General features: G+C 37.0%; 1 protein-coding gene across 2 annotated transcripts in view; it reads right to left on the bottom strand.

Annotated features, from left to right (window-relative positions):
- Positions 1 to 26,785, bottom strand: part of BRWD3 (bromodomain and WD repeat domain containing 3) — a 130,018-nt gene that overhangs the window by 7,425 nt on the left and 95,808 nt on the right. For both annotated transcript variants that reach the window (XM_081124964.1, XM_081124965.1), the window contains exons 34-40: positions 10,766 to 10,822; positions 9,468 to 9,608; positions 5,398 to 5,472; positions 3,709 to 3,861; positions 2,210 to 2,373; positions 1,760 to 1,857; positions 1,033 to 1,191 (exon numbers count right to left, since the gene is read on the bottom strand). In XM_081124964.1, the coding sequence (XP_080981090.1) occupies positions 1,033 to 1,191; positions 1,760 to 1,857; positions 2,210 to 2,373; positions 3,709 to 3,861; positions 5,398 to 5,472; positions 9,468 to 9,608; positions 10,766 to 10,822 (847 nt within the window). The remainder of the gene's footprint in view (positions 1 to 1,032; positions 1,192 to 1,759; positions 1,858 to 2,209; positions 2,374 to 3,708; positions 3,862 to 5,397; positions 5,473 to 9,467; positions 9,609 to 10,765; positions 10,823 to 26,785) is intronic.

Below are 26,785 nucleotides of genomic sequence, written 5' to 3'. Positions count from 1 at the left end.
GGGGAGGGGGCAGAGGGGTTCAGTGGAGGGATAAAAGGGGACATCTGTAATACTTTCAACAACAAAGATAAATTAAAAGAAGAATTTGGAGCTAAACCTCCCTAAAAAGAAAATTTATATAAAATAAATATATAAACTCTAATATATTTATAAAAACATAGTAAATATTCTTCACAAACTTCAAATAGACAGACACATGAGAAGTTTCTTTGAACATGTTCAAGATCCATAACATAGGGCTCAGTATAAGAAGAAAGTCTACATAACAATAATCTTCAAGTATTTATAAATGATGTCCCCTGACATGGTGCAAAAGAAAAAAAATGCACTTGATAATGAATTATTAGATCAGTGATTTCTTTTTAATCAGTGCAAATTCCTCTACAAATAAAAGTGATATGGAAGCTCATTACGTGAAAAATAGTAAGTTGCTCTGGTTGAATGAAGAAGGCTATTCTGAGAATTCCTGAAGTAGCTCTGTGGATTACTGAGAAATAGGCAAAACAGTCTGAAAACCATTGAATTATTGAGACAACAGGCCCCGAGGGAAGTTATATGTGACTAGAAAACCAGAAGGTGGTAGATGTAGGTGTTGACTAAAAGAAGGCTCATTTGTCAAACAAAACCCTTTTTAAAAAATTGGGGTAAGCTTTTTAAAAATGAGCCCTATTTAAAGATAATTTTGGAATTTTTTTGACATTTTTATTAATATGGTTTAATATATGAATAATCCTAAATGTATTTAATAGTCTGGTTTTTATGTGCTTGGGGAAAGAGCTCTTCATTTAATTGTTCCTCCCTATTCATTTTACATTTTATTTTAAAAGACTAAATAAAATGTTTGGATGGAAATCTATTAATAGCCTTTTCCTAGTTGTAGATATGAAATCCTGCCTGAGTCAAATTTGACAATATTAAAATACTCATAAGGATATGCTAATTTTTACAACCTAAATACACTAGCTTTTAAATAATTCATCTGCCATTATAAAGTACCAAAGAAAAAATACCATGTCCATATTTATTTCCTACCTTGTTTAATTGGCAAAACTCGATTCCGAAATGATTTGGCTTTCCCTGGGTCATGGCTATTTCCACTTCGGCTATACCCACTGAAGCTTGATGAAGAAAATGGTCCATCCACCTCATCATCCAGTAAATATAGTGAAAGCCCTTCAGCAGCATCTGAAACTTACATTTAAAAAGGTTGTAATGTTAACATAATTACCATGTTTTCAGTAAAGTTATTAAACAGGTTGTTTTTAAAACTATATCTTACTCAGTTATTCTACTCTAACATCAAAATTGTGCATTGTTTGAAGGAAATATGAATATTTTGAGAACAAATGTTTTATGACATCATTAAGCTTTCAAGGATGGAATGTCAGAAAAACTTGTTCAAGGGAAACACTCCCACACATAATGAATCCTCGATTCTTACATTGGCAAATATATTGTAGACAGTACTCTAAGATATAATAGATGTTAAAATCATAAAATTACAGACTTTTAAAACTAAGAAACTTTAAAATTCATCTAGTCTTTACACCTTCATTTAAAATTTGAAGACACTACTTAATCTATGGCCTAATGTCTAACCTAGGACCCCACAGCTAGGGAAAAAAATTTGGAATAAAACACAACTTTTCCACATCGAAATCCATTGCTCTTTGTACTATAAACCATGCTGCTTTTTCTATATCCTTAATATCAGTATTAAACTGAAATATACAACACCAAACAGAAAAGACATATTTACCAGGAGACGAGAATGGAGAGCTGGTCCTTGCATAAGACACTGAGGTATTCTGGTCATTTTTAGGCTGCAACTTCATTTGTTTCTGTTTCCCTTTTGGACTACAAGTAAAAATATGAAACAATGAAAAATTTTTCTCTTAGCATCATATTATAATAGACAGTACAATATAAAATGCTTAGGTGGCCAAAAAAGAAATGACCAATAATTTGAGTGAAATATTTCAAATTGGTAACATAACAAAGTTAAATTTAAAGCATTAAAATAAAAAGTTTTTGGTATAACAAAAGCCACATGAACGATGCTTTGGGTTACCACCTCCATCTTTACACAGTTGCAAGATTTCTTAAAGAAAAAAAATCTCTTGGGATCCCCTCAAACTATTCAATAAACTTTAAGAAATGAGGTCATATACATAAAATGCTTTGAAAACATAAAATCAATGTAATATACCTAGGAGCTCTGCTACTTGATAATGAACTGCTGCTGCTTCTCAGACGTTTTCTGTACCGTGGCCTTCTCCTCTTCTGACTCTGGATTGCTGACTTATATTCAGAGATGATATTTTTAATATGACTTTCAAATAAGGCAGATAACCTCAGTGTCATGCTATAGATCTGAAAAAGTAGAAATTAGTCTTGTTTTAGCAACTACTTTACTTATATAAAAAATAAAAGGCATAAACATGCCTGGACCATTATCAACATCGTCCTTTCATGCAAAATATATGTGCTATTTCGTACACTTGAAAAATTATTCCTGAAGAATTAAAAACAAGATACCATTTTTAACCAAAAATTAATAAAGGTTTTTAAAAGATAATATCCATTGTTGGGAAGGGTAGAAAGAAAATGTTTCTACACATTGCCAGTGGGTTATTTTAACTGGAACAATTCTAAAAGACAATTTGTAATAGGTATCAAAAATCTCAAAAATATACACATCCTTAGGCTAATAATTTAACTTCTGGGAATTTATTCTAACAAAATATCAGAGAATTGCACACACAAAATAATTATGTTCAAGCATGTTAAATATGTTAGCCACAGCTTTATTCATGTAAAGTGTAAAACTAGGAACAACCTAAATCTCTAGTAGTCAGACACTTGTGAAATAACATAAAACCACCACATAATATAATACTATGGAGACATTAAAACTTATGTTTTCAAAGAGTAATAATGACATGGGAAAAGGCTCATAAAATATGTTTTAAAAAGGTTTCAAAGTATAAAATCTGTTTAAAGAATATATAAACACATGCAAGTATAAGCATAGGAAAGAAATCAAATGTGAAAAAATTATGCCTGTAGAAATTGGTGAAAATTCATTTTATAAGAGTTGAAAGTGGGCAAGTTTTATACTTATTGTGCAACTTATTTAAAAGTTAATCATATATCAGTGATTATAAAACACAAAAATTATTATTAGTACTTTTTTGTTCTCAACATATTTAAGTTCTGACAACACATAGAGAAAGTACCAAATGTATTAATAAACAGTTGTAACTTCCCAATATGGTTCACTATTTGTTATAATAGAGAGAACATAAATATTCAGAGCTAATCCAAACACTTTATAAAAATTAATACTGTTAACCACTTTTATTTATAAAATTATTTATTGGACATATTAAAGGGTACTTAAATTACTAGCTCTCCACCCCTTGACCTTCCTCTGGCAGATAGAAAATATTAATAAAGAGCAAAGATGAGGCAGGTAGGAGAAAGAAAGAGGTGCTTAATTCCAGAATGACTCTGCTAAATGTGTCTTTATGCATGCCTAATGCCTAATAAACTGTCAGAGAAATACTGAGAACCAAACTTCAGTGGCAATGTCAAAATTGTGTATACTTTTTTTTAGCAATTTTAAAACTGGTAAAAGAAAAAGCTGTCTGCTATATATAACTAAATGCTTAGAGGATTAATCCACCTAATGTAGGTTTGACATACCCTTGATTTTTTGTTAGAGGTATAAGCTTTGGAGTTGCTGAATATCTGGCGAACATCCTTATAAAATTCCAGAGGACTACCATAGTTTCCTGCTTCCAAAGTTTCTTTCACAGTACTGAAGTCCATAGGAGTGTCTATAACACCTTGATAATCCTACAAAGAAGAATGTGTTATTAAATTCATAGGATGAGTAACAATACTACATAATACAATGGGACTGAGATTTGCATCACCAAGTCACCATTAAATAAACAGACTGCTTTTCAACCTAACTGCCTCCCTTCAACCAGTATACATTTTTAAAAAATGTTTTATTGATTTTTTTTAGAGAAAGAGGAAGGGAGAGGGAGAGATAGAAATATTGACATCAACAGCAATCGGCTACCTCCTGCACGCCCCCCGCTGGGGATTGAGCCCGTAACCTAGCATGTGCTCTGATGGGAATCAAACCAGGGCCTCCTGGTGCCTAGGTCAATGCTTTTAACAGAACTCTTTTGTTGGCTCAGAAAAACAGTAGGGGGGTATGGGAGGGCCTTAGCCATCACCCTGCAATCCATAACCATGACTATCTCAAGAACCAGAAAAGAAAATCCATACCCACTGGCTTCATCCCCAGAGTCCATAATATGAAATTTCATTTCTTCCTTAAAGGCTGAAGTAACCCCAATTCCCTGGCAAACTGCTCAGTGGAAGTAGATGATGGAATAATTCACATATAATTAAATAGTTCCATGTCACAAATTAACTACATATTTCCAAGACATTCCCGGCTATGAGAGCATTCTACCTAAGGTGTCATTAGTTGAAGGTCAAAGTCAAATTGGCCATGTCTGTGTCTTTCTCCTATCATTTTGATTTCGATAAATGTGATACTTTTGCTTCATCTAAGGTCTTTATTTTCATATTCAGAATTAGTTTGATTTTGATTTAGAGGAGGGAGAAAATTTTATTTTCTTTCAAGACCAGTTAAGATATTTCTAGGGTTATCCTATAGAAGTACATCTGAAATGTACATATACCTATATATACCACAACCATTAATAAATGAACATATTTTGGAGTAAAAGCCATTGTCGGTATTAGATCCCTCATCTTATTTAGAAACATTAAGAATTAAAATCACCACATTTCTCTCAAAGGAGTAGCCAAAGAACCAGAAGAAGGGGAAGAGGAAGAAAATAAAAAGGGAAAAATATTTTTCAAAGTATGAGAAACCACAATTGTTCTTAATGTCTTTTTAAAAATTTTTGCTTAAATCATAAAAATCAAAAGTAAATTCCAACACAGCATGGCTTATGGATATAAATATTTTCATAAATAAAAATGTTGGAACTCTGTGCAGTATGATGAATCCCAATGGGAATAATAAGCTGCAAAACAGACATAATTAGATTGTGTAATTGATGTTTTCTACTACGCTACAGTAGCGTTAGATCTATAGAAACAAACATCTGTCATCTATACAGATGGTACACTGAGCTGATTTAAAACAACTCATGAGAACATGAGCTGATTTAAAAAACAAAAAATAAATGACCAAAAAAAATCAAAGTTTAGTAAAAAGGGAGTGAGCAGAGTTAGAAAACAACTTGGTAAATTATAAAGTTTCATTTACAGTATGGAGATTTTAAACAGTAAAACAATGTAAAAATAACCAGTAGATGTCTTTTAAGAGACTACTAGGCCTACCTCAGAAAGAGATGTATCTTGTTGTCTTTCCAGAACAAATGATCCTGAGGGTTCTCCCTCTTGCTCTTGATGGCCCTATTAGGGTAAAGAAGATATATTGTGTTTCTAGGCCATCACAACAAAATATCAAGAATTGAAATACAATTATTATTATTATTATTTTAAAAAATATATCTTTATTGATTTCAGAGACAGGAAGGGAGAGGGAGAGAGAGAGAGAGAAACATCAATGATGAGAGAGAGTCATTGATCGCCTGCCTCCTGCATGCCCTCTGCTGAGGATCGAGCCCGCAAACTGGGCATGTGCCCTGACCCAGAATTGAACCACAATCTCCTGGATCATAGGTCAATGCTCAACCACTGAGCCATGCCGGTTGGGCGTAATACAATTATTATTTACGGTTCAAAGATCCATAAATAGGAAGAATGTTTTTACTAATTGTACCTTAAGATAAAGGAATTCTACATTCATCATTCTCTTCTGCTATGAAAACACAAGACTAATTTATTCTACCATAACTCCCTACAAATGAACAAACAAGCGTTGTTAAACATTATTGGAATAAATTTTTCCAACTTAAACCTGTGTATGTAGAGAATATTGATATTTACTAATTTCAAAGGATGATCTGATGTATTTCTGAAATACTGCTATAATTATTCTCTGAATAAGTTAAAACAGATTTGCTATTAATACTAAAAGGTTACTCAATATATAAATAGATAACACTATTAGAAAATAAATCCTACAATTGAAGTTCTCATGTTTGTATCTTTGCTGAAAAGTAATATGGTATGTTGGTTACTCTAAGTGATCATACTGGATAACATATTTAAATTATTAACATAAACTAAACATAAATTAACAAAAATTATTAACATTTAAGGCTGACACGTTACCAAGGGTCTACAGTGTGTAGAAGTGTATCAGAAGTTAGTAAAACATATTAAACAAATATCTAAAATAAAAGCAGGAAGATATTATGAAGATATTTATTTTTTATTTTTTAATTAAGTTTGTTGGAGTGACATTTTTCTAATTATATAGGTGTCAAGTATACCACTCTATACTACATCATGAGCAAAGATATTTAGATTCAAATTGGATTTACAAATGTATTATTTACATATAAAATACATGACAGGCATTTCAAAAAGTCATGACTAATTACACTACCCGCTTTCACAATTCAAAGATACAGAAACAGGCTTCTGGTGAAGATGGTGGCATAGATATATGCGGTACTGGCTGCCTCCCACAACCCCCATCAAAATTACAACTAAAATACAGAACCATCAGTCAGAATTGCTTGACATCTAGCTGAACCCAAGTCCTACAACTAGGGAAATAAAAAGAAGCACATTGAGACGGGTAGGTGTGTTTCCACACAAACATGGGGCAGTTTAAAATAGGGAGGGATATCTTTTGATTTTTTTAAAAATATATTTTTATTGATTTCAGAAAGAGGAAGGGAGAGGGAGAAATAGAGAGAAACATCAATGATGAGAGAGAGTCATTAATCGGCTGCCTTCTGCAAGCCTCCCACTGGAGATCAAGCCCACAACCCGGGCGTGTGCCCTGACTGGGAATCAAACTGGGATCTTTTAGATCATAGGTCAATGCTCAACCACTGGGACATACCAGCCACGCTTGGGAGGAATATCTTGACTGTAGAGGTTTCCTGGAGGAGCAAGGGGTCCCAGTGCCAGGAAACAAAGTCCCCACTTCTGGCTGTGAAAAACAGCTGAGATTGTGGCTGACTGGCACAGAGACTGCTGGCCCCAGGCAATTCCACTTAAAGGGCCCACTCACGGATTTACTTTGACTCACCTCTCTGAGCTCCAGAGCCTGAGGCAACAGCTTGAAAGGAACTTGGGACATTTGGGAGGAACGAACTTGCCTGGAATCAGGGATAGAGCTAGAGGGGCAGCTTTCTTCCAGACAGAAGTGCTAGTAGAGGCCACCGTTCCTTTGATGAGCTCGCCCCCAACAGAGCTGGCAGGCAGGTACCATATCTGAATCTTCACCAACGTGGCTCACACTTTTCACCCACCCTGGTGATTCCCACAGACCCCACCCCTCCCTACTTGCAGGCTTATTCAAGCCATTTCCAGTGGCTTTTCTATGCAAGTGATGTCTCTTGTCTCAGGCTTAGGACTTTCCTAAAACCTCTCAAAAAGGTAGCAGCTGGCCCCAAAGTGCCCCACATTTCTCAGTAAGTGGCCCCAGGCGTGGCATTAGCAGCAGCCTGCATTGGTTCTTAGCTTGGCCTCTCCTGGGCATCTCTAAGCCCAACATAAGTAGCAGCCATCTAGACTGCTGTGTATCTCAGGCTGGGTAGCTCTGGGCAGGGCACAGGCAGAGGCTGACTTTGTACCTCCCAGGAGGCCCCAGAGACAGTGAACCCAGTGGTCAGCTTCAGACCACACCAGATTACAAGCCTACCACATCCATGAGTGGCACACTCAAGGGGAAGACTTGGTGAACACCAAAGCCCCACTGATGTAAATCCTGCTCCATAGGGGGTCTCCAGCACAGCAGCTCTTTGGCTGGAGCTGCAGTTGGTCCTCACAGCTGATTGGCCTGGGGGTCAATTCCTCCCAGTGATGCCAACAGCAATCAAGGCTCAACTACAACAGGAAAGTGCACACAGTCCACACAGGGGAGCACCTAGAATGCCCAGCTCAGGTGACTGAGAAGACTGAGCCACTGGGCCCTACGGGACACCCACTACACAAGGCTACTCTACTAATTCCTGGAGAAATAGCAGCTCTACCTAGTACACAGAAACAATCACAGGGTAGCAGCCAAAATGCAGAGACAGAGAAATATTTCACAAATGAAAGAACTGAAGAAATCTCCAGAAAAAGAACTAAATGAAATGGAAGCAAGCAAACTACTAGATACAGAGTTCAAAACAATGGTTCTAAGGATGCTCAAGGAACTTAATGAAAATTTCAAGGAACTTACTTAGAATTCTAGGTAATTAGTGAGAACATCAATGACATAAAAAAGGTCCAGTCAGAAATGAAGGCTACAGTAACTGAAATGAAGAATAATACAGGAAATCAACAGTAGAATAGAGGATGCCAAGAATCAAATTAGTGATTTGGGATATGAGGAAGCAAAAAATACCCAGTCAGAAAAAAGAATACAAAAATATGAAGTTAGTGTAAGGAACCTCTGGGACAATTTCAAGCATACCCACATTCAAATAATGGGGGTGCTGGAAGAAGAGAGGAAGCAAGATATTGAAAACCTATTTGAGAAAATAATGACAGAAAACTCCCCCTACCTTGTGAAATAAATTGACTTACAAGTCCAAGAAGCACAGCGTCCCAAACAAGATGAACCCAGAGGCCCACACGAAGACACATGATAGTTAAAATGCCAAAGGTAAAAGGCAAAAAGAGAATCTTAAAGTAGCAAGAGAAAAGCAGTTAGTTACCTACAAGGGAGAGCCCATACGACTGTCCACTCATTTCTCACCAGAAACTTTGTAGGCCAGAAGGGAGTGGCAAGAAATATTCAAAGTGATGAAAAGCAAAGACCTTCAACCAAGATTACTCTACCCAGCAAGGCTATCATTTAGAATTGAAGGTCAGATAAAGAGCTTACAGACAAGAAATAACTAAAGGAGTTCATCACCACCAAACCAGTATTTCATGAAATGTTGAAGGGTCTTCTTTAAGAAGAAGCTAATGAACAAAATAAACTGACGAACAAAACAGACCCAGAGACACAGAAGCATGCAACAGACTGATGTGTTTCAGAGGTTGGGGGGGACAGATTAACCAAAGAAGTTATATGCAGAACCCATGGACAAAGACAATAGTGTGGTGAAGGCCTGGGGAGGGGGCTGGAGTGGGGTGGAGGAGGTGAATGGGGGGGAAAAGTTGGGTATCTGTAATACTTTCAATAATAAAGATAAATTAAAAACAAAACAAAGACACACAAACAAGGAAGGAAGTAGAAGGAAGAAAAGGAAGGAAGAAAGAGGCTCTTAACTAGACTTTAGCAGACATGGGAAATTACATATTGGCAATTATTTAAACAACTGTATGCTTACTGGGTAAGAAAGATGATCAGCTGGCTGTCGAAATGGCTCTGAGTCTTCACGTTCATAAATGAGGCTCAACAGTTCTTTGCACTGTTTTTTCCAAGCATCAGGGTTACACTTTAACGACTGTCTTCGGCCTCGGCATTTGACCTGTAGATTTTAAAAGAATTATATCTAAAAGCTCTTTCCTTCACTCTTTATTGATTTTCTCCTGTTTTTCTAATGTTAATATATTAATGTAAGATATAGTATTTGCTATTTAAAATTTTCTTAATTGAAGTTCTCATGGGTATATCTTTGGTGGAAAGTAAGTCTAAGTTTAGAGTAGACATCATTCTCCCTGGAAAAAATATAAAAAATAAAAACTAAATATATTTGTGAAAATAGCAAGAATTCTATTATTATGAATTTTCATTTTAAGAAAATCTGAACCTCAAATAAACACACGGAACAAATTATTTTTCTTCCACAAGGCTAAAATAATTAATGCCTTAATATTTGCTGTTAGTTAAGTATACTTGACTACGGCACCATAATCCCATAATCTTCTCAAAGTAACACTTGAATTACATATATATGTAAATCATTTATGGTCATGATAAATGCTGGCCTTTACCATTTGATGGCTTTTTCATTTGATCTCTTTCAAAGGAAATTTTCCCCTCATATAGAACAACTATTTATCTAATTATTACAGAGAGAAAGTGTGTAGTACAGAGTTAACATAATAGACCTAAGGCTGTTACCTTTAGTATGGCCTGCTTACAAGTTTGGCCCATGACTGGCATCTGGGAACTTGGCACTTGAACTGTTTCCAATATAATAAATGTGGTCTGCTCTATATACATTGTTTGTACAAACAATGTTATCTGTGTTGAACACCTGGTTTCTCATACTTTTCCTGTGCTTTCCTGGTTTCTGGGATTCTGGAATCTTGGCATGTGCTAGTCAGATGTTGTCTACACAACTAGCTCTCAGTAAATTATTTAGGGACTGATTCTCTAATCACATACATGTTGCTACATCTTCATTGCTTGGGGAAGAGTGTGCTCTGTGTGGCCCATCAAAGGAAGGAGAGAGCATAAAAAACCCTACACATGGATTTTTTCAGACTTTGCCTATGTCTTTTCCCCTGTGATCCAGCTATGTATCCCTACGGAATCACTGCAATAAAATTCAGCAAAGAGTAACAACTATATATACTGAGTACTTTGAGTCTTTCTGGAAACTTTTCAAACATATGGAGTTGCTCTTAGGTATCCCTCACACAAGAAGCCTGAAATTTTTCTTATCATTTATTCACTCACCCTTCTTCCAGATGAAGTACCAGGGCCGTCTGAATCTAAATCAACCATTTCTGTATCCTAAAATTAAAAAAGGGAAGAGAGGTAGATGTTAAGTTACATTTAAAGTCTTATAAATTAGATGAACACTTACAAAGAAATGATAAATACAACCACAATTAACTCCCTCATTGAAGCAGGCAACAGAACAAAGGTTGAAGGAACATTGACTCCAAATACTGGCTATGTGCTATATACAAGCTGGAAAATATACCAGAAGAGTAAAAAGGGTTTTTCTTTAAATCAGAATAGGAAATAAGGGGAAAAGTATAGTGATTGGTATCTGAACTTGTACCTAAATGTTAGTATCTAAACAAAACTTACTCTATTATGACATGCTAAATTAATATACTATAACCATGAATTATTCATGATTGGTCTTCTGATGTTTCAAAAAATACATTTGTTTTCTACAGGGAAAATATGAATATGCATTAAAACCTAAGATTAGGTTAAGAATCCTTCTGAGGGGGTAAGTTTTTAGTACACAGAGGCAAGGCCTGGTGATGGTAAAACACATAGGTAATGCTTAGGAGAAAATAAAAGTAGCTCATGAGCTATTGGTACCCTCATCTAATAAATAAAGTTGCTGAACTACATTTTACTTTAAGTTTCTATCATAACCCAAGGAGTGCCACTCTGAGGAAAGCAATATCTATTCATGAAAAAAAAAACAAAAAAAAAAACTTAACAAAGTAGGTACAGAGGAGGAAATGAACCTAAAATAATAAAGGCTATATATGACAAACCCTCAGCTAACATCATGGTAAACAGTGAAAAGCTAAAGGCCTTTCCTCTAAAAGCAGAAACATGATAAGGATGACCACTCTAACAACTTTTATTTAACATAATACTAGAAGTCCTAGCTAGAGCAATTAAACCAGAAAAGTAAAAGGCATCCAAATCAGAAAGGAAAAAAATAAAACTGTCTCTATTAGAAGATGATATGAGATTACATATATAAACCCTAAAGACTATACCAAGAAACTATTAGAACTAATAAACAAAATCAGTAAAGTTGCAGATACAAAATTATACAAGTTGTGTTTCTAGACACTAACAGTGAAATTAAGATAACAATCCCATCTAAAATTTCATCAAAAATAATAAAATACCTAAAAATAAATTGAAACAAAGATCTCTACATTGAAAAGTATAAAACACTGATAAAAGAAATTGAAGAAGATGTTAGTAAATGGAAAGATACTTTGTGCTCATTTAATATAAGAAATAATATTGTTAAAATATCCATACTACCCAAAGCAATCTACAGATCTAATGCTATCCCTATCAAATTATGATGGCATTTTTCACAGAAATAGGAAAAAGAAAATTCACTTCTAAAATTTGTATGGAACCACCAAAAAAGACTCCAATAGCCAAAGAAATCTTGAGACAGAAAAACAAAGGTGCAGGCATCATACTTCCTGATTTCAAACTTTTTTACAAAGCTAGAGTAATCAAAACAGTATGGTATTGGCAAAAGAAAAATAAGACACATAGATCAATGAAATAGAACAGAGAGCACAGAAATAAGCCCATGCATATAGAGTGAATTAACTTACAACAAAGAAGAATATACAATGGGGATAGAATAATTTCTTCAATAAATGATGCTGAGAAAATGCAATATCCACATACAAAAAAATGAAACTGGACCCCTATCTTACACCATATGTAAAACTCAACTCAAAATAAATTAAAAACTTGGATGTAAGACATAAAACCACAAAACTCCAGAAAGCACAGGTGGTAAGCTCCTTAACAAAAGTCTTAGAAATTATTTTTAGTATTTGACAAAAATGGAAAGGCAGCTAAGGCAAAGTAAGCAAAAGGCAACAAAAACAAAAATAAACAAGTGGGACTACATCAAACTAAAAAGCTTTTCTACACAGCAAAGGAAAACATCAATAAAATGAAGAGATTCCAACATGGCTACAGAGTAGGTGGAAGCTACACTCATCTGCTCCCAGCATCAAAATGGATTTACATATAAATTGTAGAGAGATCAACCTGAATGACCAACTTAAGGCTAGCTGAACTGAAATATAATAACCAACAATTTACAGAAGAAACCTCATTGAGACTGGTAAGGGCAGAGATGCAGAAAGGGCTGGCCCCTGCAACCACGTGCAGTGGCTAAAAGCTGGACGGATATCATGGCTGCAAAACTCCCTCCCCCCAGGAGCATGGGGTCTCAACCCCATGCAGGGATTCCCAACTCAGAACAACCGAGACAGGAAGATGAGTCTGCATAGCATCTGGTGTTGAACACCACTGGGGATTCAGTCCACCTGGGAGAGAGGGAGTATGCTAGAGACCCAGGAGCTGCCTTCCCAGGGTAGAGCACTCCTACTGTTATAGTACCAGCCTGGGAAATGCACTGCCTGGTCCTCCAACTGCTGGCGATGCCACTCGGTTGTGCTCTGATCCTGCAAAGGGGTCTGTTGGTTGTACCCAGCAAGGACCTTTGGGATGCTCTTCTTCTGGGGACTCTCTTGGCAGAGACTCAGACAGTGATTAAACTGTATAGCTTTGGAAAGGGGATAATTTCCCACCACCTCAAGGGCACAGCCAGCCACCCTCCACCTGTAGAATCATTGAGATTGCCAGACCACTCTGTGGCCCTGCCTGCTGAGTTCAGTTGCACAGGGGGATAAGAGTGTCACGCAGAGTTGGGACATTTGAGCATGTCTCCCAGGAATCATATGGGTTGTGTGGCTACATCATAAAGGGGCCACTCTTATAAACCCTGCAAGCTCAGGCCCTGCTATCCCGGGAAGAGGAAGAAATGCCAGAACCCCTCCTAAAGACTATTTGGATCTGACCTCCCAAGTACCACTGCTCTGGCCCTGCTGAGTTCAGCTCCACGGGGGAAGAGAGAGGCTGTTTGCACCTGGGATATTTGGAGTATATCTCCTTCAGAGACTATTGCCTGGGAACAGGATGGAGTGCTTGGCCCCATCCCGCAGGCTCAGCTGCCCTGCAGCACCAGTGGCTTTCACTGGTTGAGTTTGCTCTTCTAGAGGGGATGACTGGATGCACCAAACCTGAACTTGCAGTGCGCTCCTCCTGGGGGAGCTAGAGTTGGAGACTCTGGCAGAGACTGCATGGTATTGCCCTGGAGTAGGGGCCACCTTCCCCTCATTATTGAGTGACTGACTGTGCAACCCCCAAGTAGGGGACCCACTAGCTCCATCCTCTGGACCTCGGTTGCCTGGCTTTACTGAGCTCATGAGCTGTAGAAGTGTCTGTGGGTTGCAGCCAGCCTTGGACCACTCTACAATCTTTCTTTGGAAGGCTCTGGAGGAAGACCAGGCAACCTCAGGGTGAGACGGAGGAGCTGACAGGTAGAGAACAACATCAGGGCGTCTCAGACATTTTATTCATTTGCCTCCAGCTCTAAACTGGAGGAATCTGACCCTTTTACACAGATTTCCCCCTCCCACACACACCCAGTCTCAGTAGATGCAGTCACACACAGTGAATAGTGTAGTAGCTCCAGACAGGTAGCATAAAACGGTTACATACAATGAGGGACATCAACCTCTACCTGAACCCTGCCCAAGTGGACCTAGAACCAATAGGTGGTGGGCTTCAGACCACATTAGAGTTAGACCCAACTAGTAACACAAGCAACACACCCAGAGGCGGAGTCTAACAGGCACCAGACCCTGCTGGGAACAACTTTGCCTCAAGGAACAGCCCCTGCACAGTGACTCGTACATAGTTATTGAGGTTTATCCTTAAAGTCAGCCTGCCTGAAGGGTAAGCTCCACCCACAAAAAGGCTAACAGCATTGAAAAGTCAACCAGAACAGGAGGGTGCACATAACCCAAAAGAAACATAACTGAAGCAAAGAGCCAAAATGATATGAAAGACTGTGCAATTCTGTCCAATAAGTCAACTATATCATAAAGCCATGATAACAAGTTTGGGGGTCATAACAGATCTACCTAATACATAAAACACAGAGACAAAATGGGGAAGACAGAAAAATATCCCCCACATGAAAGAACAAGAGAAATTCCCAGAAAAAGAATTAAATGAAATGGAATCAACCAAGATACAGATGTAGAGATTAAACCAATGGTTATAAGGATGTTCAAGGACCGTAGGGGAAGAATGAATGATCTCAGTGAGAACTTAAAGAAATAGTAAACATTAAAAAGGACATAGAAACCATAAAAAAACAACAGTCAGAAAAAAGTAATAAAATATATGAAATAAAAAATAAACTAGTAGGAATCAACAGCAGGTTAGATGAAGCAGAGGACTGAGTCAGAAATGTGAAAGTCAAGGTAGCAAAAACCACACAAGCAGAGCAACAAAATGAAAGGATATTTTAAAAAATGAGGAAAACCTAAGGGACCTCTGGGACATCAAGTGTAACAACATTTGCATGATAGGGATCCAGAAGAAGAGAAAGAGTAAGAAATCTAGAGCTTGTTTGATGAAATAATAAGGGAAAACTTCCCTAATCTGGTGAAGGAAAAAGACACAGAAGGCCAGACAGCACAGAGTCCCATAAAGATGAACCTAAAGAATCACTACATAACACAAAAGGGATCTATCCAACAAGAGGATATAACCCTTGGCTCAACCAGCGGGCTCAGTTGTTGAGCATCGACCCATGAACCAGGAGATTGCTGTTAGATTCAGGTCAGGGTACATGCCCAGGTTTTGGGCTCAAACCCCAGTAGAGGTCATGCAGGAGGCAGCCAATCAATGACTCTCTAATCCTTGTAACCATATAAGTACCCAACATAGGAGCACCTAAATATATAAAGAAAATCTTGGTGAACTTGAAAGGTGAAATCAACAGCAATACAGTCATAATAGGGGATTTTAACATCTCACTGACATCACTGGATAGATCTTCCAGACAAAAAATAAACAAGGCTACAGTGGCCTTAAATGACACTGGAGTGAATGGGTTTAACTGATATTTACAGAACATTTCAACCCAAAGCAGCAGAGTATACATTCTTCTCAAGTGCACATGGAACATTCTCAAAGATAGACCACATGGTAGGACACAAAATGATCTTAATAAATTCAAGAAGATTGAAATAATATCAAGCATCTTCTCTGACCACAATAAAAATACTGAAATACATTCAAACACATGATGGCTGAATAACATGTTAGTAAACAATGAATGAATGAGCAATGAGATCAAGGAAGAAATAAAAAATTACCTGGAAACAGAGAAAGATAAATATCACATAATCTCAATTATATGTGGAATCTATAGAACAAAATAAACTGATGAACAAAATAGATCCAGTGACAAAAGCACGGAACAGATGACAAATCTCAGAGGGTAGATGGGGGTAGGTGGGTAGAGGTGAGAGATTAACCAAAGAATTTACATGCATATATGCATAACCCATGGACACAGACAATAGTGTGGTGAAGGCCTTGGGCAGGGGGTGGGCTCAGGGTAGAAGGGGTCAATGGGGAAAAAAGGGGACAGCTGTTATACTTTCAACAATAAAGATAAATTTTTTAAAAAAATGAACAGAAAAAAAAGTTACCTGGAAACAAATGAAAATAAACACAGCAAAAGCAGACCTGAGAGAAAAGTTTATAGTATTACAGGCCTACCTCAGAAGAAAGAAAAAATCTCAAACAATCTAATCTTACACCTAAAAGAATTAGAAAAACAACAACAAACAAAGCCCAGAGAAAATAGAAGAAAATATAAAGATTAGAGTGGAAATAAATGACATAGAGACTAAAAACAAAACAAAAAACAATATAAAAAATGAATAAAAGAGGTGGTTCTTTAAAAAGATAAACATGATTGACAAATCTTTAATAAGACTCATCAGGAAAAAAAGAGACAGGAGTCAAATTAACAAAATCAGAAATGAAAGCTGAGATATAACAACTGACACCACAGAAATACAAAAAATTGTAAGAAAACACTGAACAAATATATGCCAACAAATGGGACAACCTGAGGGAAAATGGATAAATTTGCCCAGACATACAATCTTACAAAACTGAATTAGGAAGAATAGAGAACCAGAATAGACAGATTATTACTAATGAAATTGAAGCAGTAATAAAAAAACCCCACAAAACTCAGAAAACAAAACTCCTACACTGAAGGGCTTCAAAGCTGAATTTGACCCAACATTCAAAGAAGAACTAACATCTATACTTCTCAAACTATTCCAAAAAAAATCTGAAGAGGAAGGAAGATTTCTAAGCTCTTTTTACAAGATCCTAATACTAACACCAGATAAAGACATTACAAAGCAAGGAAATTATAGGACAATATCCCTGAAGATATACAGTACATACTGAAATACTCAACAAAATATTAGCAAACTGGATCAAGTAATACATTAAAAACAATATACACTGCCCAGCTGGCGTGGCTCAGTAGTTGAGCATCGACCTATGATCTAGGAGATCTTGATTCAATTCCTGGTTAGGGCACATGCCTGGGTTGTGGGCTAGATCCCCAGTGGGAGTCATCATGCAGGAGGCAGCTGATAATGACTCTCTCATCACTGATGTTTCTCTCTCTCTCTCTCTCTCTCTCTCTCTCTCTCCTTTCCCGTCTCTGAAATCAATAAAGATATATTAAAGAGAAAAAAGATCATACACCATGATCAAGTGAAATTGATTCCAGGAAAGTAAAGTTGGAACAATATTCACAAAATCAATAAATGTGATATATCACATAAACAAAGTGAAAGACAAAAATCACATGATCATATCAATAGCAGCAGAAAAAGCATCTGATAAAATCCAGGCCTCTTTTCTGATAAAAACTCTCAGCAAAGTGGGAATAGAGGGATCATACCTCAACATAATAAAAGCTATATATGACAAACCCACAGACAACATCACAGTCAATGGGCAAAAACTAAAAGAGTTTCACTCAAGATCAGGGACAAGACAGGGATATCCATTTTCAGCACTCTTATTCAACATAGTACTATAAGTACTAGCCACAGCAATGAGACAAGAAGAAACAAAAGGCATCCACATTGGAAAGGAGGAGTTAAAACTGTCATTATTTTGCAGATGACATATTTTTATAGAAAACACTAAAGACTCCGCTCAAAACACAACTAGATCTTTAACCAAGGGGTAAAAGACCTGAACTCGGTAAATTATAAGATACTGAAGAAAGAAACTGAGGAACATACAGATAAGTGGAATCATATACTGTGTTCATGGATAGGAAATGCTAACATCATTAAAATATCCACACTACCCAAAGCAACCTACAAAGTCAGTGCAATTCCTATTAAAATACCAATAGTACATCTCACATATACAGAAAAAAATTCCAAAAATTTATATGGAACAAAAAAAGACCTCAAATAGCCTCAGCAATCTTGACAAAGAACAAAATTCGAGGGATCACAGTGCCTGATATCAAACTACACTACAAGGCCATAATAATGAAAACAGCCTGGAACTGACACAAGAACAGGCATATAGATCAATGGAACATAATAGCACAGAAATAAATCCACGTCTTTTTCGTCAAATAATATTTGACAAAGGAGGCAAGAGCATACAATGGGTTACACACGTAGTCTATTCAATAAATGGTGTTGGGAAAACTGGACAGATATATGCAAAAAAAAAATGAAGTTATACTACCAACTTACACCATACACAACAATAAACTCAAAACAGAAGACTTAAATGTAAGTAGCAAAACCATAAAAATCCATGAAGGAAACACAGGCAATAAAATCTCAGACATCTCTCATACCAATAGTTTTGCCAGTATATCTCCTTGAGCTAGGGAAACAAAGGAAAAAATAAACCAATGGGACTACAGTAAAATGAAAAGCTTTTGCAAAGTAAAAGAAACCACCAACAAAAAGAAAACGGTACCCACTGAATGGGAGAACACATTTTCCAATGATATATCTGATAAGGGGTTAATTTCCAAAACATATATAGAACTTATACAACTCAACACCAGAAAGACAAACAATCCAATTAAAAATGGAAAAAGGACCTGAATAGACACTTCTCCAAAGACATACAGATGTCCAAGAGACTTATGAAAAAATGCTCAAGGTCACTAATCATCAGAGACGCAAATTAAAACCACAACGAGATATCACCTCACACCTGTCAGAGTGGCTATCATCAATAAATCAACAAAGAGCAAGTGCTGACGAGGATGTGGAGAAAAGGGAATCCTTGCACACTGTTGGCAGAAATGGAGACTGGTGCAGCCACTGTGGAAACACTATGGAGTTTCACGGATTGGGGCAAGGGGGGAAATGGGGGACATCTGTAATACTCTCAACAATAAAAAAAATTAAAAAATAGAACTGCCTTTTGACCCCAGAGATCCTACTTCTGGGAATATATCCAAAGAAATGCAAAATAACAGTTCTAAAGAATATATGCACTCTTATGTCCATAGCAGCATTACTTACAATAAATAATCTGAAAACAGCCCAAGTGCTCATCAGTAGATGAGTGGATAAAAGAGCAGTGGTATGCCCTGCTGGGGGTGGCTCAGCAGTTGAGCACTGACCTAGAATCCAGGAGATCGGGGTTCGATTCCCGGTCGGGGCACATGCCCGGGTTGCAGGCTAGGCAGCCGATCAATGACTCTCTCATCATTGATGTTTCCACCTCTCTCTCTCTCCCCTTCCTTTCCTCTCTCTGAAATCAATAAAGATATGTTTAAAAAAGAAAAAGAAAAGAGCTGTGATACATTTACACAATGCAATGCTACTCAGCTATAAAAAAGAAGAAAATTTTACCCTCTGCGACAACATGGATAGACCTCGAGTTCATTATGCTAAGTGAAATGTCAATCAGAAAAAGACAAGTGCCATATGACCTCACTTATATGTGGAATCTAAATGAACACATACAGTGATAAACAAAATAGAAACAGTGATGGATATGTTGGACAGACAGACTGATGTCAGAGGGGAGGTGTGTTGGGGGGCTGTATGGAGGGTGGAGGGATTGAGCAAAAAAGCATATATAATACATAGATGCAAACAGTGTGGTGATGATCAAGAGGGAAAGGAGGGTGGGATAAGTGGAGGTGGACAAATGGGTGGGAAGAGGAATGAAGTGAGACTTTGTTTATGGCAAAAGGCACATGATGAAGTGTGCAGATGATGTGTTATAGAGTGGTACATTTGAAACCTGTATGATGTGAACCAATGCCGCCCCAAAAAATTCAATTAAAAATAATTTTTAAATAAATGAAAAGTCAATCTACTGAAAGGGAGAAAATATTAGCAAATCATATATCTGATAACTTGTTAATCTCCAAAATGTATTTTAAAAGCTCATACAACTCAATAGCAAAACAAAAACAAAAACAAAACCCAAACAATTCAATTTAAAAATGGGCAGGAGGACTTAACAGATATTTTTCCAAAGAAGACATCCAAATTATTACCAGGTTCATGAAAAGATGGTCAACCTCACTAATCATCAGGGAAATGCAAATCAAAACCACAATGAGGTATCACCTCATTCCTCTTAGAACGTCTAGCACAAAAGACATAAGAGATATCAAGTGTTCCAGAGGATGTAGAGAGGAGGAAACCCCTGTGTCCTGTTGGTGGAAATATAAATTAGTACAGCCATTATGGAAAACTGTACAGAGGAGCCTCAAAAATAAAAATAAAAAAGTACCCTATGATCTAGCAATCCCACTTCTGAGTATATATCTATAAAAGAAATGAAAACAGACTATCAAAGAGATAAAACTGCACTGCCATGTTCACTTCAGCATTATTCACACTAGTCAAGCTATGAAAACAATCTAAATGTATGTAAACAGATAAATGGATAAAGAAAGTGTGATTGGTATGTTTATACACACACAATGAAGTATTACTTAGCCTTGAGAAAGAAGGTAATCTTGCCATTTGTGACAACATGAATGGACCTCCAGGGCATTATGCTAAGTAAAATAAGCCAGACAGAGAACAACAAATAGTACCAAGGGGAGGTAGTAGGGGAAATGGGGAGAGGTTGGTAAAAGGGTACAAACTTATAGCTATAAGATGAATAAGGTCTAAGAATCTAAAGATCTAAGAAAAAAAACCATGGTGACTATACTGATAACACTGTATCATATAATTAAAATTTGCTAAGAAAGTAAAACTTAAATGTTCTCATCAAAAAAGATAAAGTTGTTGAATTATACTCTACTTTTATTTTAACCCAAGTAGTGCTTGCTCTGAGACAAAATTTTTGCTACATGAAACCCTGAATCAAAATGCACTTATGTGAAAGGTCAGAGAAAATATCAGGCATAAGAATGATAAACTTGTCATTACTTTCAGGATAATACCTAATCCGCATATTTAAGTTTTTATTATGTAAATAACATTTAACTCCAATAATACAACATTTTATAGTGAGACACACTTTCATTAAAGAGTAAAAAACTCACACAGCTGGCCTGCCTCTGCCTCTCTGCTTGCCCACCTCCGTGATGGGGTTGCATGGCTGGCCTGTTTCCCTGACAGCGGCACCTCCCTGATGGGGTGCCTACAGCCAGCCAGTCTGACTGCCTGCCTACCTTCTTGACAAGGACACACAGCCTCCTGCCTGCCTCCTTGATGGGGGTGCACACCTGACCTGCCTCCTTAATGGAGTGCACCCAGCCTGTCTGCCTGATGTGCCTCCTTTTAGTAGTGTGAGGCATGCATGCCTGGGCCACCCCCTTGATGGGGCACTCCCGGTTTGCCTGCTGGCCTGCCTGCCTGCTGTACTGCCTTGATGTGGTGCACACGGCCTCCCTGCCTGCATGCCTTCTGTGCCTCCTTGACGTGTTACATGGCCTGCCTGCCTGCCAGCCTACTTGCCGTGCCTCCTTGACAAGACTTGCCAGGCCTGCCTGCCTACCTGGCTACAGCCTTGACGTAGTGCACCTGGCCCTGCCATCATGACCCAACACCTCCCAAACACATAGGCCTGTCATCAGGACCTAGCTGCTGAACCTGGTACCCTGGGACTAACAGAAATGAGGCCCTGTTCACACTGTGCAGCTTTGACCTGGTATTCCTGGACAAGGGGCAAAATAAAATGGAGACAAAGAAACAACACCCAAATGAAAGAAAAGAAGAAATAACCAGAAAAAGAAATAGATGAAATGGAGGCAAACAATTTATCAGATATAGAGTTCAAAATAATGGTTATAAGGATGCTCAACCACATTAATGAGAACTTCCAAAGCCTGCATAAGAATCAATTGGAAATGAAGAATGACACAGCTGAAATAAAGAATACACTGAAAGGAATCAACAGTAGATTAGAAGCTGAGGACCAAATCAGTGAATTAGAAGACAGGATACAAAAACACCTAATCAGAGCAGCAATTAGGGAAAAAAAAAAAAAAAAAAAAAGAGGAAGAAAATTTAAGGGAACTTTGGAAAAATATGAAACGTAACAATATCTGCATCATAGGGATGCCAGAGGGAGAAGAATCCAATAAAGGATTAGAGAAAGTGTTTAAAGAAATAATGACAGAACACTTCCTGAACCTGGTGAAGGAAAAGAGTAACTCAAGTTGAGGAAACACAGAGAGTCCCAATCAAATTGAACCCCAAAACACCTAAACCTAAACACATCATAATTAAAATGGCAAACATTAAAGATAAAGAAATAATCTTAAAAGCAGCAAGAAAGAGAGAATGTTACCTACAAGGGAGCACCCATTAGATTTGACAACTGATTTCTCAACAGAAATCCGTCAGGACAGAAGGGAGTGGCATGAAGTATTCAAAGTAATGAAAAATAACAGACTGAACCCAAGACTACTCTATCCAGCAAGGCTATCATTCAAAATAGAAGGTGAAATGAAGAGCTTCACAGATAAAAAAAAGGCTAAAGGAGTTTATTACTACCAAACCATCACTACAAGAAATGCTAAAGGGGCTGATATGAGAAGAAGAAAAAATGTAGAGAAAGAGAGGAACAGACAGAAAAAAAGAATGGCAATGAGTAAGTACCAATCAGTAATAACCTTAAATATAAATGGCTTAAATATTCCAATCAAAATACATATGGTAGCTGAACGGATAAGAAAACATGACCCATATATATGCTGTCTACAATAAAATGACCTCAGAACAAAGGACTCACACAGGATGATAGTAAAGGGATGGAAAAAAATTTTCCACGCAAATAGAAATGAAAAAACACACCAGGGATAGAAATACTCATATCTGACAAACTAGGCTTCAAAATGAAGATCATAACAGGAGACAATGAAGGTCATTGGATAATACTAAAGGAATCAATCCAACAAGAGGATATAACCCTGGTAAACATATATGCACCCAATACAGGAGCACCCAAATATAAAAAAAACTTCTGGAGGACTATAAGATAGCAATACAGTAATAGTATGGGACTTTAACACCCCACTGACATCACTGGATAGATCTTCTAGACAAAAAATCAACATGGACACAGCGATGCTAAATGACACACTAGATCAGGTGGAATTAATTGACATTTACAGAACATTCCACCTCAAAGATACAGAACATACATTCTTTTCAAGTACACATGGGACATTCTCAAAGATAGACCACATGTTAGGACACAAAACAAGTCTCTACAAGTTTAAGAAGACTGAAATCACGTCAAGCATCTTCTCAGATCACAATGGCATGAAATTAGAAATCAACTACAATAAAAACAGTGAAAAACATTCAAACACATGGAGGCTAAATATGTCATTAAACAATGAATGGGTTACCAAAGAGATCAAGGAAGAAATCAAAAACTTCTTGGAAAAATATGAAAATGAACACACAACAACCCAAAAACTATGGGACAAAATGAAAGCAGTCCTGAGAGAAAAATTCATACCACTACGGGCCTATCTCAAAAAACAAGAAAGACTAATGAATTATCTAACCTTACAACTTGAAGACTTAGAAGGAGAATAACAAGAAAAGCCCAAACTTTCTCATCATTAATGATTCTTTCTCTCTCTCTGAAATCAATAAAGATACATTAAAAAAGAAAAGCCCAAAGTAACTAGGAGGAAGAATATAGTAAAGAACAGAGTCTAAATAAATGACACAGAGGGTAAAAAACAATAAAAAAAATCAATGAAACCAAGACATGGTTCTTTGAAAAGATGAACAAGATTTATGAACATTTAGCCAGACTCATCAAGAAACAAAGAGAGAGGACCTAAATAAACAAAATCATAAATGAAAGAGGTGAAGTAACAACTGACCCAACAGAAATACAAAGGACTTTAAGAAAATACCATGAACAAACTATACACCACACCAAGCTGGACAACGTGGATGAAATGGACAAGTTCCTAGAGGAACTTAACCTTCCAAAACTCAATCAGGAAGAGTCAGAAAACCTGAATAGGCCAACAACTGTTCATGAAGGTGAAGTAGTAATCAAAAAAGTCCCAGGACACAAAAGCCCAGGGCCAGATGGCTTCACAGGGGTGTTTTACCAAACATTCAAAGAAGAAATAACTCCTATTCTCCTCAAACTTTTTGAAAAAATCCAAGAGGAAGGAACACTTCTAAGCTCTTTTTACGAGGTCACCATAAGCCTAATTTCAAAACCAGATAGAGATACTACAAAGAAAGAAAATTACAGGCCAATATCCCTGATGAACATAGGTGCTAAAATCCTCAACAAAATATTAGCAAATCGGATCCAGCAATATATTAAAAAGATCATACACCATGACCAAGTGGGATTTATTCCAGGGATGCAAAGCTGGTGCAATATTCACAAATCAATATATGTGATACATCACATAAACAAATGGAAAGACACATGATTATATCAATAGATGGAGAAAAGCATTCAACAAAATCCAACACTTATTTTTTGATAAAAACTCTCAGCAAAGCAGGAATAGAGGGATCATATCTCAACATAATAAAGGCCATATATGACAAACCTATAGCCAACATCATACTCAATGGGTAAAAACTAAAAGCATCTCCCCTAAGAACAGGAACAAACAGGGGTGTCCACTTTCACCACTCTTATTCAACATAATAGTAGAAGTCTTTGCCACAGTTATCAGACAAAAAGAAATAATGAAACACATTCAAATTGGAAAAGAAGAAGTAAGCTGTCATTACTTGCAGATGACATATTGTTCATAGAAAACCTTACAGACTCCACCAAAAAACTACTATATTTAATAAATGAATTTGGCAATGTAGCAGGATACAAAATTAACACCCAGAAATTCCTGGCATTTTTATACACCAATAGTGAGCTCACAGAAAGGGAAACTAAAAAAGCAATCCCATTTACTATTGCAACAAAAAAATTACGACACATAGGAATAAACTTAACCAAGAAGGTAAAAGATTTGTACTCAGAAAACTATAGGACACTGCAAAAAGAGACAGAAGAAGATACAAAGGACTGGAAGAATATACTATGTTCATGGATTGGTAGAATTAACATCATAAAAATGTCCATATTAACCAAAGCAATCTATGAATTCAATGCAATCCTCAATAAAATATCAATGGCATATTTCACAGATCTAGAACAAACACACCAAAAATATATATGGAATCAAAAAAGACCCAGAATAGCACAGCAATCTTGAGAAAGTAGAACCAAGTTGGAGGGATCACAATACCAGATATCACATTATACTACAAAGCCACTGTAATCAAAACAGCTTGGTACTGCCACAAGAACAGACATATAGATCAATGGAACAGAAAGAGAACCCAAAACTTTTATGCTCAATATTTGACAAAGGAGGCAAGAGCATGTAATGTTGTAAAGACAGTCTCTTCAACAAATGGAGTCTGGAAAATGGACAGATAGACGGAAAATATGAAGCTAGACCCCTAACTCACACCGTACATAAGAATAAACTCAAATAGATAAAAGACTTAAATGTAAGACATGAAACCATACAAATCCTAGAAGAAAACATAGGCAGCACAATCTCAGACATTTCTCGGAGCAGTATGTTTGATGATACATCTACTACGGCAAGGGAAACAAAGGAGAAAATGAACAAGTGGGACTGCATCAAAATATAAAGTGAATGAAACCATCAACAAAATGAAAAGGGAGCCCAGTGTATGGGAGAACATATTTGCCAATGATACATCTGATAAAGTGTTCATTTCCAAAATATATAAGGAACTCATACAACTTAACAAAAATAAGACAATCCAATTATAAAATGGGCAAAGGACCTAAATAGACACTTCTCCAGAGAGGACATACAGATGGCCAAGAGACATATGAAAAAATGCTCAAAGTCACTAATCACGAGAGAGATGCAAATTGAAACAACAATGAGATATTACCTCACACCTGTCAGAATGGTTACCATCAACAAATCAACAAATGATAAGTACTCGCGAGGATGTGGAGAAAAGGGAACCCTACTACACTGCTGGTGGGTATGGAGACTGGTGCAGCCACTATGGAAAACAGTGTGGAGTTTCCTCAAAAAATTAAAAATTGAATTGCCATCTGACCCAGTAATCCCATCTAGGAATATATCCTAAGAAATCGAAAACACCAAGAAGAAAGAACATATGCAACCCTGTGTTCATAGCAGTGCAATTTACAATAGCTAAGATCTGGAAACAGCTCAAATGCCCATCAGTAGGTGAGTGGATAAAAAAGCTGGGGTGCATTTACACCATGGAATACTATGCAACTATACAAAAGAAGGATCTCTTACCCTTTGGGACAGCATGGATTGACTTGGAGAGTATTATGCTAAGTGAAATAAGCCAGTCTGAGAAAGACAAGTACCACAGGATCTCACTAATATGTGGAATCTAATGAACAAATAAACTGATGAACAAGATACCAAGATACAGAACCATGGAGTAGTTGGATGAATTTCAGAGGGAAGGTGGGGGTGGGGAGTGGGCAGGGAGAGATTAATCAAAGAACTTAGATGCATATATGCATTACCTATAGACAGGCAATAGTGTGAAGAAGACCTGGGGGGGGGGGGTG

Source organism: Miniopterus schreibersii, assembly GCF_964146895.1.
Source record: "Miniopterus schreibersii genome assembly, chromosome: X".
Taxonomy (NCBI): domain Eukaryota; kingdom Metazoa; phylum Chordata; class Mammalia; order Chiroptera; family Miniopteridae; genus Miniopterus; species Miniopterus schreibersii.
This window is presented reverse-complemented; position numbering and strand designations above follow the sequence as displayed.